The sequence below is a fragment of the Saccopteryx leptura genome, chromosome 2, assembly GCF_036850995.1.
Source record: "Saccopteryx leptura isolate mSacLep1 chromosome 2, mSacLep1_pri_phased_curated, whole genome shotgun sequence".
NCBI classification, from domain to species: Eukaryota; Metazoa; Chordata; class Mammalia; order Chiroptera; family Emballonuridae; genus Saccopteryx; species Saccopteryx leptura.
Window position 1 is genome coordinate 286256172 of NC_089504.1, and position 13875 is coordinate 286270046.

The 13875-nt window shown below is 44.8% G+C and overlaps 1 protein-coding gene across 1 annotated transcript; it reads right to left on the bottom strand.

Moving 5' to 3' along the window:
- Nucleotides 1–1032: 1032 nt before the first annotated feature.
- RXFP4 (relaxin family peptide/INSL5 receptor 4) lies at nt 1033–12596 on the bottom strand. The gene is given in 4 exon segments (XM_066364052.1): nt 1033–1586; nt 1588–1789; nt 1792–2128; nt 12591–12596. Coding segments are annotated over 4 exon segments (795 nt in total). The 3' UTR covers nt 1033–1336.
- Between the last annotated feature and the right edge of the window lie 1279 nt (nt 12597–13875).

Here is a 13875-nt window from a genome sequence, read left to right on the forward strand (position 1 = left end):
GAGCAATAGAAGTGGAAGCTCCATCCCATCTCCTTTCTGCTACCTCCCTCTTTTCCAGGGATTGCCCACCAGAAAGTTCCTTGTGATGGCCAACCTTTGTCATTGCTGGGTCTCAATTTCTGTGGATCTAGAAACCAGAGGCAAACCCCCACCCCAAAGAACACACCTTCAAGAGAGACTAGAGAAGCCAAATTCTCAGTTCTTACATAAAACTTTCATTTCACTCCAGAGCATGTAGAAGTCATTCCAGATGAGACCTCTGTGGCCCCCCAGCCCCATCTCCAGCTACCCGCCTCTTTTTTCCTTTCCTATCTCCATTTTACATGGAGTGTAAGAATAATGGCTAACTTTCTATTTTAGGCAGCAGCCCATTTTACAGGTGAGGAAACAGGTACAGAGAAATGAACTTACTGATCTAGGTGCTTTGACTGAGCAAAGCCCCTCGGGTAGGAAGGACTAGCATCACTTCCCATGCTTTCCACTTCTCCAACCCCACCTTCAGCCTCCTCTTCCCTTACCCCCTTTCTGCATCTCTCACCTCACTATGCCTCACCCATATCCCTGACTTGTCATTATCCTCACTTCTCCCTCTAAATCCTGACTTAAGGAGAGATATATATGGACTCCAGCCAACACCAGGGTTTTACACTCTAGGCTTGGCTGGTGCTAGGGATCCACAATTCCGCATTGTGGAGATGCCGCTGTGGCATCTCCCTGCAAGGTACCTACAGCTTTTGCTGCTGAGGTATCTGCAGGCACCAAGTTTCAGTGGGTACCACTGAGAGAGTAAAAAGGTGGACATGGCACCAGAAGGACAAGGACACAACTCTTTTGAGATGGGGGCAGGGAGGACTTGCAGAGAGAGAATCACTACCCTCTGATCCATGAGTCTAGAGCCCATAAGGAAATTTTCCTGGAAATTCTCAAAGGAGGCAGAAGTAGGGCAAAGAATGCTTTTGTCCACACTGAACGGGAGGTAGAATTGAGGTAAAAGGTCAAGACAACTTGTGGGTGATCAGAAGTGCATTTTTAGATCATTTTTCCCATCTCTAATTGGGGGCCCGGGCCTCCCCATATTCCTTTGTCTAACTTGGTAAGCGCAGTGGAAGGGCCACTCTCCTGGGGGGGTGCTCCACTCACCGCCTGCCTACCTTCTTTCGAGCCACCTGCTTCATCCAGCTCCAGCTCTGGGGCCACAGCTGTGCTGAAAATCCCTGAAGGTGTCTACGGCCATACCACCCTGAACGCGCCTGATCTCATCTGATCTCGGAAGCTAAGCAGGGTTGGGCCTGGTTAGTACTTGGATGGGAAAATCCCTGAAGGTGTCTGCTGAGGCCTACCGGAGCTCCCACCCCCGCCACAGGAGACAGTACAGCACAGGGTTGAGGCAGCTGTTGCTGTGTGCCAGGTGGGTAGTGATAGGACAGACATAGGTATGGGTGGTATAGAAAGTGCTGTCCCAGGGCACCAGGTCAGACTTGACCAGGACACCCCAGAGAGTGACTATGTGGTTGGGGAACCAGCAGGAGAAGAAAGGCCACCAGGATGCAGATGGAGCAGGCCATGACCCTGCTATCCTGCCGCTGCAGGAAGGCCAGCAACAGCAGGTAGTCGATGGTGGTGATGCCCGGGGGCACCATGAAGGCCAGCAGCTGACAGGCCTGCAGCCAATACCTGCGGGGAAAGCACAGCATGCATAGGTGCATGCCCCATACCTCCACCTTCGCCCCAAAGACTACCGTGGGCAGGGTCAATAGGACAGCTGCCACCCACACTGCCATGGGTGGTCATGGGGGCCAAGAGAGGGAGGGGGGATGCCTGTTCTTGCAGCCATGGCCACCACCGAGTATCCAGGAGCACTCAGTGCCACAATGAAGAAAGTGCTGGCACAGATGTTGAAGACAGTGGCCTTCAGGACCATCTTGCAGAAGGCACCTCCAAAGGGCCAGTGGAAGTTCAGTGCTGATTCAGCTGCCCAGAAGAGAAGAGAGAGTGCCAGCTTCAGGTCTGCCAGAGCCAGGTTGAAGACTAAAGTATCAGACAATGGGCAAGGGGCTCGCTGAGCACCGTAACCCAGCACCCACAGCACAGCCAGATTTCCCTGTAACCCAGTGACCCCAACAAGCCCCTAGGCCAGGGCAGCCACAACTCTCAGGGCTAGGAATTAGGCATCGCAGCATCATCCATACTCAGCACACTGCCTGCAGAGGTATTGACCCAGAAAGTGGGCAGGGGGGCAAAGGTATTGGGTGTGGGCACCTCAGGGCATCAGAGGTCGTGGCCACAGGCAGCAGGGCCAGCTGAGTACTGTCAGGGGACACCTGACTCTCAGCAGGAGGCTCCAGACCTCTGAAGGCTGGGTGTGATTGGAACAACCCACCTAGTCCCTGATTGATGGTGGGTGGGGCAGGGTGAGAGAGGACTATTGGAACGCATGAAAGGTTCTATGTGGTAGAGCCAGAGGAGGAGAGGGTGAATTACGCTACTCTGAAGAGCAGCCCCAAGCCTCCACCTCAGGGAGAGAACCAGAGAGAGATACCTTGTCTTAGGGACAACACGAACCAAACTACAGCCCCTCGTCTTAACAGTGTGCAGGAGCCCCTTTCTCGCAGAAAGTGCTCCCTAGGGCCTGAGGGAAGGGACCTGTGGGCGCGTATGGCAGAGAAGCAGATTTGGTATCTGAGAGAGAGAGAGCAGAGGTTCTGGAGGTCCAGATCTGCTACTCACTCCCTGTGTAACTGTGGGCGGGGTACTTGACTCCCCAGAGCCTCAGTTTCCTTGCTTAAAATGTTCACATAAAAGTCTCTGCTCACAAGATTGATGTGATGAAATTAGATAATACATGTAAAAAATAAACTTGTATGTTGCTATTTGCATAAATGATTATTATTTCAAAGGGAAAGTTTGGTGTGTTTGTGGTGGAAGGGAGCAGGGTACTAGGCAGTTATCACCAAACCCAGGGAATAGTGCCAACTAAAACACAGGTTGGAATTCATTGCAGCACCAAGTTACCTTGGAGCTAAGGGCAGGGAGGGAAAGGGAGAGGAAGTCACAACTTCCTATTCCCTCCCTACTGGGAACATGGCCTAGGAGGACCTGAGTGGACCTGGTATGCCTTCCTGCTCCTGAGTATTAAGTTGTCCTGCTAACCTCTATCACTGCACTGCCTTTGCACCTTTTCTGCTCTGGTCTGTGGAGTTAGAGGTCAATAGCACCCCCTACTGTTGTCTCCAACCCCCAAACCCTATTTCAGAGCTATGAATCCTGAGATACACTCTCACCACACCTTATCCTGTCTCCCATGATCTCAGTCCTAAGTGGAAAAAATGCTTTATTAGGTCCTCTCTTTTGTGCCCATATCCTTACCCTTTGTAGAATTTGCTGTGATGGGGAAAAAGACACTGGGGGTGGGTAGGTAGAAGAGTGAGGCTTTTTCAGAATTCCAGAATATTCAACCCCTTCCCGCCCTCTGCCAACTAATTATGATGTTTGATGTTCAATTTGCTTGGAATGCTAGGGGAGGAGAGGGGCCCTTCAATACAACAAATCAGCAGTGGGTTTGATGAACCTTATAGAAGAGACCCAGAGGTAAAGAGATCCAGACTGTGTGCCTGAATGTTTTGGCTTTTCAGCAAGGAATAAACGTAAAGGGGGTAGCAGAAGAGGCGTGCGCAGCCCAAGTTCAGGTAAGCCCCACGGGCTACCTCCTAACCTCACTGATTGACCATGTTTACTCTTTGACCCATCCAGGCTTCACCTTGCCAATCTAGTAGTGAAGATGTCTGCTTAATGCATTAGGCTTATTTTCCCTTGGCTTGGAGAGAAGAAGCTGGGTCAGAATTCCAGGGTTTTACTATCCATTTGACATATCTGACCAGGATCCACCCAGCAACTCTATCTGGGGCTGATGCTTGAGTACTGAGCTATTTTTAGCACCTGAAGCTGACATGCTTGGACCAATCAAGCCACTGGCTGTGGGAAGGGAAGAGGGAGAGAAGAGGGAGAGGAAGGGGATGAGAAGCATATGGTCACTTCTGTGTGCCCTGACTGGGAATCAAACCCAGGATATCCATATGCTGGGCCTACTGTATCTACTGAGCCACTGGCCAGGGCCAGAACATTTTTTTTAACCTTTATTCATTTCTCATCTAAATCATTTCCCTTGCTTTATCAACACCCCCTTGTGGTTATGTAGCAAAATAACATCACTAGCTGGACAAGTCTAAGAACTTTACGTTGGGCCCTTTCATTTTTCTAGAATTTTGTTGGTTCATTCATTGATTCTTTCTTCCTTTCTTTCTTTGCATTATTCCTTCATTCATGCACTAATCACAGAATTTCCCAAATTCTTACTATGTGCTAAGCACTCTGCTAGATGCTGGGAAGATAAAAATTAATAAAATAAGGTCCCTCATCTCATGAAATAAACCTTTTGAGTGGATGGGATCTTTAAGATCATCTGGTTCAAGTTATCATTATATAGGGAGTGAAAATGACTTATCCAAGGCCACCAGGGAAGTGGTGGCAGGGTCAGGATTTGAGATCAAAGTCTCTTGACTTTCAGAATCTGGCTCTTTTCATTACATCACAAAACCCTTGAGGTATTTCTTTCTAGCTACAATCTCTTCTTAAAAGTCAGATGCACCAGCCCCTGTTCTTGGGAAGCTTCTAGGCTGCAGAGGGAAACAGGATATGAACAGAGGAAAGTGACAGCTCTTCTGTAGATGGTCTTCATTTGCAGCTGTTGGGAGATGAGAAGGAACTGGAGTAAACAAAAATGACTTTGCCATCCCTCACATTCATATATTTTACCAGCTCCATTTTCTATCTCAATAGAATGCAGGAACCCGTTGTGGTAGATTATGGTGCTTGCCTAACATAAAAAAGACTTCTAATGAAGGGGTCTTCCCTCATTACTGACTACCCCTCCCTCAGTCTACAAGTCTCTCCACCCCACATCTCTGTCGCTGGAGTCCAGAGCCTAGGCAAAGAGAATGAGGTTGAGAAGGCAATAGGGTCTAAGTTATCTTTTCACAGAGCAAAAAAAGGGAAAAAACTCTGCATTTGTGGCAGAGGAGACAGAGACTAGCTGCTTCGGGAAATACAAGTATCAGGAGTGGGAGACCTGTCCCTAAACCACTCAGCCACCATTTCATACTCCTTCACAGGTCTGATGAGATCTATTGAAGAAAATCCTCCAGTCCTCGTAAAGGGGAAGTACAGCGCCAATGCTCTGAGTCAATCTCTCTGTCTCCGTCTCTCACCCTCCTTTTCTCTCTCCAACCCTCCCTCCCTCCTTCCCTCTTCCCCCTTGCTCAACTTAATATTTTAAAATAGTTTTAGAATTACAGAAAAATTGCAAAGGCAATGAGAGTAATCCATCTCTCTTATTCTCCACATCCAAACTGGCAAAGCATAAAAAATAAAAAAAATCTTAGGGATAAATCTGACAAAAGGTGTGCATTACCGGCACACTGAAAACTACAAAGCATTCCTGAAATTAAAGAAGACCTAGATAAATAGAGAGGCATAAGGAGCTCATGGGTTGGAAGACTCAACAGCATGTCAGTTTTTCTCATAATGGGTCTGTACATTCAATGCAATCCTAATCAAAATTCTAGCAGCCTTGTTTTTTAATAGAAATTGACAAGCTGATTCTGAAATTTAGATGGAAATGCAAATAACCACACAATTTTGTAAAAAGATAATGAAGTTGGAGTATTTTGTGCTCCCCAATTTCTTTTTTTTAATGCTTTTTTAAAAAGGGTTTTATTTATTCTTTTTTTAGAAAGGAGAGAGAGAAGGGAGGGGGAACAGGGAGCATCAACCAGGCAAGCCCGGGGTCTCAAACCGGCAATTTCAGCATTTCAGGTCAATGCTTTATCCACTGCGCCACCACAGGTCAGGCACTCAATTTCAAGATTTATTATAAAACTGCAGTAGTCAAAACAGTGTGGTGTTAGCAAAAGGATAGTCATGAATCAATGGAATTGAGAGCCTTAAAGTAGGCCTGCACATTTACAGTCAATGGACTCTTAATGAAAAGGCAAAGACAATTCACTGAAGAAGGCATAGTACTCCAACTTATTAAAATATTCTTGTATTGATTATGTTTTTGATATTGATCTAAGAAGTCTTTGTCTAACCTAAAGTCACAAATATTTTCTTCTATTTTTTTTTCTAGAATTTTTACAGTTTTAAGGTTTACATTTAAATCTATGATTTATTGATCTATTTTGAGTTTATTTCTGTATTTGGTGTGCAATATGGATTTTGTTATTTATTTATGGGCCAATATACCCATTAGTTGAAAAGGTTGAAAAAGATTATTCTTTACCATTTGCTGAAACGGTTATTTTTCAAATAGTTCATAGATTATCTTGTCAAAAACCAGTCTTTTATAGTGTTAGTTTATTTTTAGATTCTTTATTCTGTTCCATTATCTATTGACTTATACCACACTAGTTTGATTATTATAATTATATGATAGTTCTTGAAATCAGGTAAGTTAACCCTCCAGCTTTGTTCTTCATCTTATAGGTATTTTGACGATGCTAGATCTTTTTTAGAATCACTTGATCACTTTTTACCAAAGATGCTGAAATTTTGAGTTGAGTTGCATTGAATCTATAGATAAAATTAGAAAATTGACATCTCAAAAATAGTCTCTTCATTAATTCATTTCAGCAATATTTTATATTTTCATTTTGTTGATGCTATTATTTTTCACATTTTAATTGTGCATTGAAATGATATAGACATAAAATAGATTTCTGTATATTGACTTTGTATTGTGCAAGAAACAAATGCTTTTCAAATTCAAACTAGATACGGTGATCATAGTTTTGCAGACTTGTGTACTTGCCATATGAGAAGACTCTTCCCCGATTCAGTTGAGACTTTACAATCATTCCAAAGAAGATCAAAATCCATGTTGAAGTCCTGTGGTTAGGCAATGTTTGTAGGAGGTCTTTTGTGGACCAGTGAATGTAAAATGTTGTGTAAATTCATCAGTAAGATTTCTTTAAGACTAACCATTCAATTGGTGAAGCTGCCAATTTATCCTTGTGTTCAGCTGCAATACCAGTTACAAGATATAGGAACCAGCCTCAGTGGACAGAGCATCGGCCTGGCATGAGGACATCCGGGTTCGATTTCCGGTCAGGGCACATAGACCATCTGCTTCTCTCCCCCTTCTTCTCCCCTTCTCACCCTCCTCATTCCCCCCCCCCCCCCCCCCCCCCCCCCCCCCGCAGCCAGTGGTTTGAATGGTTCAAGTGTCAGCCTGCAGATGGTGAGAATAGCTCATCCCAGTCAAGGTGCATGTGAGAGTCTGTCTATTCCCCCTCCTCTCACTTAAAAAAAAAAAAAAAAAAGAATCTTTAGTCCTTTTGTGGCAGCTTCATTTCCCCAAGAGAGTGCGAATGAATTTCGGTTTAAATTATGTCATGATTGGTATATATAGCTTTTTTTTTTTTTTCTGCAGCTGGAAACGGGGTGAGACAGTCAGACAGACTCCCGCATGCGCCCGACCGGGATCCACCCGGCACGCCCACCAGGGGCGATGCTCTGCCCACCAGGGGGTGATGCTCTGCCCCTCCGGGTCGTCACTCTGCTGCGACTAGAGCCACTCTAGCACCTGGGGCAGAGGCCAAGGAGCCATCCCCAGCGCCTGGGCCATCTTTGCTCCAGTGGAGCCTTGGCTGCGGGAGGGGAAGAGAGAGACAGAGAGGAAGGAGAGGGGGAGGGATGGAGAAGCAGATGGGCACTTCTCCTGTGTGCCCTGGCCAGGAATCGAACCCGGGACTTCTGCACGCCAGGCCGACGCTCTACCACTGAGCCAAACGGCCAGGGCCAGCATATTTAAGTTCTTTCTTTCCTCTTTCTTTCTTTCTTTCTTTCTTTCTTTCTTTCTTTCTTTCTTTCTTTCTTTCTTTCTTTCTTTCTTTCTTTTTCTGTGACAGAGACAGAGAGAGAGAAGGACAAATAGGGACAGGCAGGAAGGGAGAGAGATGAGAAGCATAAATTCTTCGTTGCGGCATCTTAGTTCATCAATTGCTTTCTAATATGTGCCTTGACCTGGGAGCTACAGCAGAGCAAGTGACCTCTTGCTTAGGCCAGCAACCTTGGACTCAAGCCAGTGACCTTGGGCTTCAAGCCAGTGACATCTGGGTTCAAGGCAATGACTGGGAGATCATGTCTATGATCCTATGCTCAAGCCAATGACCCTGCACTCAAGTTGGTGAGCCTGCGCTCAAGCCAGCGACCTCGGGATTTTGAACCTGGCTCCTCTGCATCTCAGTCTGACGTTCTATCCATTGTGCCACCACTTGGTCAGGCTTAAATTATTTTTGATGGGAGAGAATTGTGAAGTCTGGGAAGCATTTAACTTATCAAAGAGAGGAAATCATCACTGATCATTATGGCAAGGATGAGCCTATGAGGCATTAACTTGCCTCTTTATTTCCCCAAGTGCTCAGGACATAGAAATAGCAACTGATATCAGCAGTTTTCTCTGGAAACCTTGGCAGTATTGGCTGCTTTGACCCAACAGGGAACCTAAGTGTTGGTTAATCCTGACAGGCTGAAATCTGGCTGAGATGCAGGGTCACTAGGTCAGAACAGGTCATCTAAAACAGAAGAGGGACCATGATACCCACTGTGGTCATCCCTAGGTAACTTTGGCCAGTTTCTGCAATGAATCCACCACCACTACGCAACTCATGATTTCCTGGTTACTAGACTGAGAGCTCCATGAAGGTTGGGATATTTTATTTATCTCTCTGTCCATAGTTTCTAGCACTGAGCCAAACACTGAGGAGGCTCATTCACTGACTGAATAAAAGTGGTTGCAAATCTGTCATCTCAAATACATTACTGTTCCCAAGTCCCCTGTTAGGGAGGTTGTGCTTTCTCCCAGGATATAGACAATCCCTTCTGCCCTACATTATCCATGCCTTATGTCATTCACCAATGAATGGTGAGGAAGACAGGCTTATCCTCAGGGATTCCTCTTAATAGTTAACAATGTCATTAGAAAGAGAGGTCTTTAGTAATGGTTGGTAGCCTCCCAACCTCTGGGCTGCCACAACACCCAGTTTAGGAGAACTCTGTTTTTATTTCCTTAGGGCAACTATATAGATATCTGAACTCCAAATTCTTAACACAGCATAAGGGAAATAAGCACTCAACAAATATTTGTGAGATATTGTGTATAAAGCCTTTCTTAACTGTAAAATGCAGAAACATATTATTATTATCACTGTTTCAGATGGAAGGGTCCCTTTACCCTGACCTTTCCTGCCTTAAGAGCAGAACTGTTTAAAAATGGAATCTCCAACCCTTCTCCAAATATCATTGATTCCTCCAAGCCACACTTACTTGGAGGGCACCCACTGTGAGAGCATGTGCAAGGTCGAGGCTAGGGGGAGGGGTCTCATGGTCATATCCTCCTCCCCCTGGAATTGGTGCTTCCCTGCAGTGTGAACCAACCCTGATCCATCCTGTGGATTTCCCTGGCACGTGTACACAGGTTCCCTGTGGAGTGAGTCACTCCCAGTCCTCACTGCTCAGCTCAGGCTGCTCCTGGGGGATGATGCTGTATGCACTCCCCGGTTTCCTCTGATGACTTTGAAATCTAGCTTGTCCATATTCTCACCACCTTTAGCAACCACATGCTCCACAGTGGGTGCCCTTTTTGGGTTATTTTCATTCCATCCAACCTACTGACTTTCTCTCTTCCATGTCCTTTCTCAGTTCTGTGTTTTCAGGGTATGGCCTCAGCTCAGGCTCCTGCAGGAGACATACTAAAAAGGGACCAAGCTCAGCTTTAGGCTGCAGTCCCAGGGCATGTTTAACACTATCTAGTCCCTCACGCTCTCGGAGGAAACTGAGCGGAAAGAATTTTGAAGAATTCGAATAACAACCTTGTGTTACTAATGATGTAACCGAGGCCCAGTGAGATCAGGAGACTTTCCCAAGCTCCCCCAATCCTTGATGATGACACAGCTACCACACTTGGCCTAAAGGTTCTCTGTACAAAGCACCTAAAATACCCTCCATGAACCCACATCTGAATTCCAGGGGATAATAAATCAAACCGCTATTTCCACTATTAAAACAAAAATATTTGGAGGCCCTTTTCTGGGACAATTCTTTTATCACATCTTTTTCATAATTCTATTATTTATACTCAGTTTTTAATCTTGGCTGACATAATGGAACCAAATAACATGTAAGTATTACGTAAATAAAATTGATTGCAACCATAATTAAAGTATATTTCTGTGAGCATCTATCTGTAAAATGTCTGGCATCTGTGCTAGAAGCTCATCTTTCTGAAGCAGACACAATCTGACTTATTCACCCCATCTCCCCAGAGCCTCCACAAGAGCCTGTCAGATAAAATATTTAGAAAATACTTGTTAAGTAAATAAATAGCAGTTACCAGGAATAACTAACTTTTACCAATGTCTTCTAGTACCAACCATATTTTCAACTAAATCTTATCCTTGCTCTATGCTGAAGCAATAAAAGCAGTCCAAGATTCAAAAACCAATTCCACCATGTACCAAGTATGCTCTAGCAGATGATTTCATTACCCTCTTTAAGTGTATTTCTCTCATGTGTAATAGAGAAGAACATGTAATGTAAAAGAAAAGGCAGCATTAACCACTAAAGTATTGGATGATAAATGCAACATCGCGCAGCAGAAAGGCCCCACTCCCTGGACACTAGCTGCACAGCTACACAGTGCCTACAGCAGAGCCACTGTGGTGCATCTTCACAACCTCCAGGGCAAGGCCCAAGGAGCTGCATTTCAGATAAAAAAAAAATCCAAGGAGATTCACGTGCAAGGTAAAGGTCTCAACCTAAACAACCTAGGATGGAGACCCCAAAAGCCCTAGCGACAATAAGAATGAGTCAGCTGGCCTGATCAGGCAGTGGCACAGTGGATAGAGTGTCATCATGGGATGCTGAGGACCCTGGTTTGAAACCCTGAGGCCACCAGATTGAGGATGGGCTCACCAGCTTAAGGTGGGGTCGCTGGCTTGAGCATGGGATCATAGACATGACCCCATGGTCACTGGCTTGAGCCCAAAGGTCGCTGGCTTGAAGCTCAAGGTCGGTGGCTTGAGCTCAAGGTTTCTGGCTTGAGCAAGGGGTCACAACAGACTTGGCTGGAGTCCCCTCAGTCACGGCACATATGAGAAAGCAATCAATGAACAACTAAAAAAGTGCCTCCACAATGATGCTGCTCAACTCTCTCTCTTCCTGTCTGTCTATCCCTGTCTGTCCCTCTGTTTCTCTCTGTCTTGCTTAAAAAAATTAAATAAATAAATGAGTCAGTGGGAGCAAAGTGAGTTCCTTCTCTATTGTGGCCTTTCAGTGGGAAATGCCTCCTTTTCAAGGGACAAAGAGGACCCAGCTTCCCCAGTCAGGGCTTTTAGGACCTCCACTGTCCTTTAGATTTTCTCTGCTCTAAATGCTGGGGAATCTCAGCCCTCATATGGGTCATTTCTTTGTAAAGGCTTCTGATATTTTATTCTCCTCTTGGAGGAAGAGATGGCCAAGGTCAGCTCTGGGGCTCCACAGGTCTAGGCTTTCTGCTAAGTCACCTAGGTGAGCTGAAAGAGGTCATTACCAGTAGAAACCAGGTCACTAAAGAGGATCCCAGAGGACCATGAGATCATGAGGGCAGGTACTTATGGGGAATAGTGAGGACCATGACATGGTCCATGTAAGACCTACTCAGGTGGGAAAACATAATGACCAATTTTGTGACCAGAGAACCCAGTCTCGTCATTCCGGACTTCTGATCTACAAGACTGTAAGATGACAAATATAGGTTGTTTTAAACCACTGTTTTTGCTGTCTGTTAATATGCAGCAATAGAGAACTACTAGTTCATATGCTTGTCTTTACTCTCCCAATTTTAATTTTCAAAAACATGCATGCTAATCCCTGTAAGAGCATAAATAAATAATAAAGAACCACAATAAAAATCTTGTCCTCTCCTTCATGTGACAAGGGCTTGGGAATAGTCACATGAAGGACATGACGATGGGCGTTTCAGGTACTGGAGGAATGTCTCCATTTAAAGAGGATACAATACTCAACTCCATGAAATATTATCTGTGAATTCACTATTTTTCACTATTTCTTATGGCAGATTATCTTTAGTTCATTTCTCTCCTGCATTCACTAGACAAGGTTTTATTTATTTATTTATTTTTTACAGGGACAGAGAGAGAATCAGAGAGAGGGATAGATAGGGACAGACAGACAGGAACGGAGAGAGATGAGAAGCATCAATCATCAGTTCTTCATTGCGACACCTTAGTTGTTCATTGATTGCTTTCTCATATGTGCCTTGACCGCGGGCCTTCAGCAGACCGAGTAACCCTTTGCTCGAGCCAGCGACCTTGGGTCCAAGCTGGCGAGCTTTTTGCTCAAGCCAGATGAGCCCGTGCTCAAACTGGTGACCTCAGGGTCTCGAACCTGGGTCCTCCGCATCCCAGTCCGACGCTCTATCCACTGCACCACCGCCTGGTCAGACCAGGCAAGGTTTTATAGCAAATACCAATTACCATCATAGCGAAACCAATTCAAGAAAAGCAATAGAACAGCCATTTAATATTAAATTTCTCCCAAAAAAATCCTTTGAATGCAATCTCTCCTCTTATTTTTACTAGAAATAAAGAAAACATCTTATTTTTAGTCTCAGTCTAATGAAAGTGTAAGATTAAATGTCTCTGGACCCAGGCCAGCTGGCTCAGTGAATAGAGTGTCGGCCCAGCATATCAACATCCTGGATTTGATTTCCTGTCAGGGCACACAAGAGAAGCAACCATCTGCTTATCTTCCTTCCCTCTCCCCCTTCTCTCCCTTTTCTCCTCCCTCAGCCAGTGGATCTATTGGTTCAAGTGTTGGCTCCAGGAGCTGAGGACAGCTCGGTTGATTTGAGCATCTGCCCCAGACAGGGGTTGCCGGGTAGATCCTGGTTGGGGTGCATGAGGGAGTCTATCTCACAATCTTTCCTCCTGTCACTTAAAAATAAATTAAAATTAAATGTCTCTGTTTTCTGGTGTTCATTCTGTTCAAGCCCAGTCACAGAACCTCACTATTCAGAACATGTTCCCAATTTGCTGCAGCCTGGGTTTTCTGTCAATGAAAGTCACTTAAACCCAAACTTAGATCTCTTCTATGCACCAGTCTCCCACTCTCAAATTCCAGAACAATGCAGTAACATCCACCATACAAGGGTGATATGTTTGCACTGCTTTTAGCTCAGATTATCTAAGAGAATAGAACAAAGAATAGAACAGGAAAAAAAGGTATTGATTTCAGCTTTTTCAGGATGTCAAAATTATGAAGTAACCTCATAATTTTAAATCAGGCCAGTAAATGTACATTTGATGAAATCTCTCAATAGGGGTTAATTGTTGGCAAAAATAAATGGTAGTTACAGATGCTATCCAGTGTTGGCAAGAGGTTGAAGAAAAGAATAATTTCTTCCAATAAGTGATTGGGAATACAAATTGGTATAGCTTCTTTGCAAAGCAATAGGGCAATGATCAGCAAAATTATATATATACAAATGTACTTCTTATTTTTTAGATTTTATTTATTCATTTTTAGGGAGAGAAGAGAGAGAGAGAAAGAGAGAAGGGGGAGAGAAGCAGGAAGCATCAATTCCCATGTGCCTTGACCAGGCAAGCCCAGGGATTTGAACCAGCAACCTCAGCGTTCCAGGTCGACACTTTATCCACTGCACCACCACAAGTCAGGAATACAAATGTATTTCTAAACTGAGCAATTCCCTTTACAAGAATATATATCAGAGAAATACTTACACAGCAATGATGGGGATAT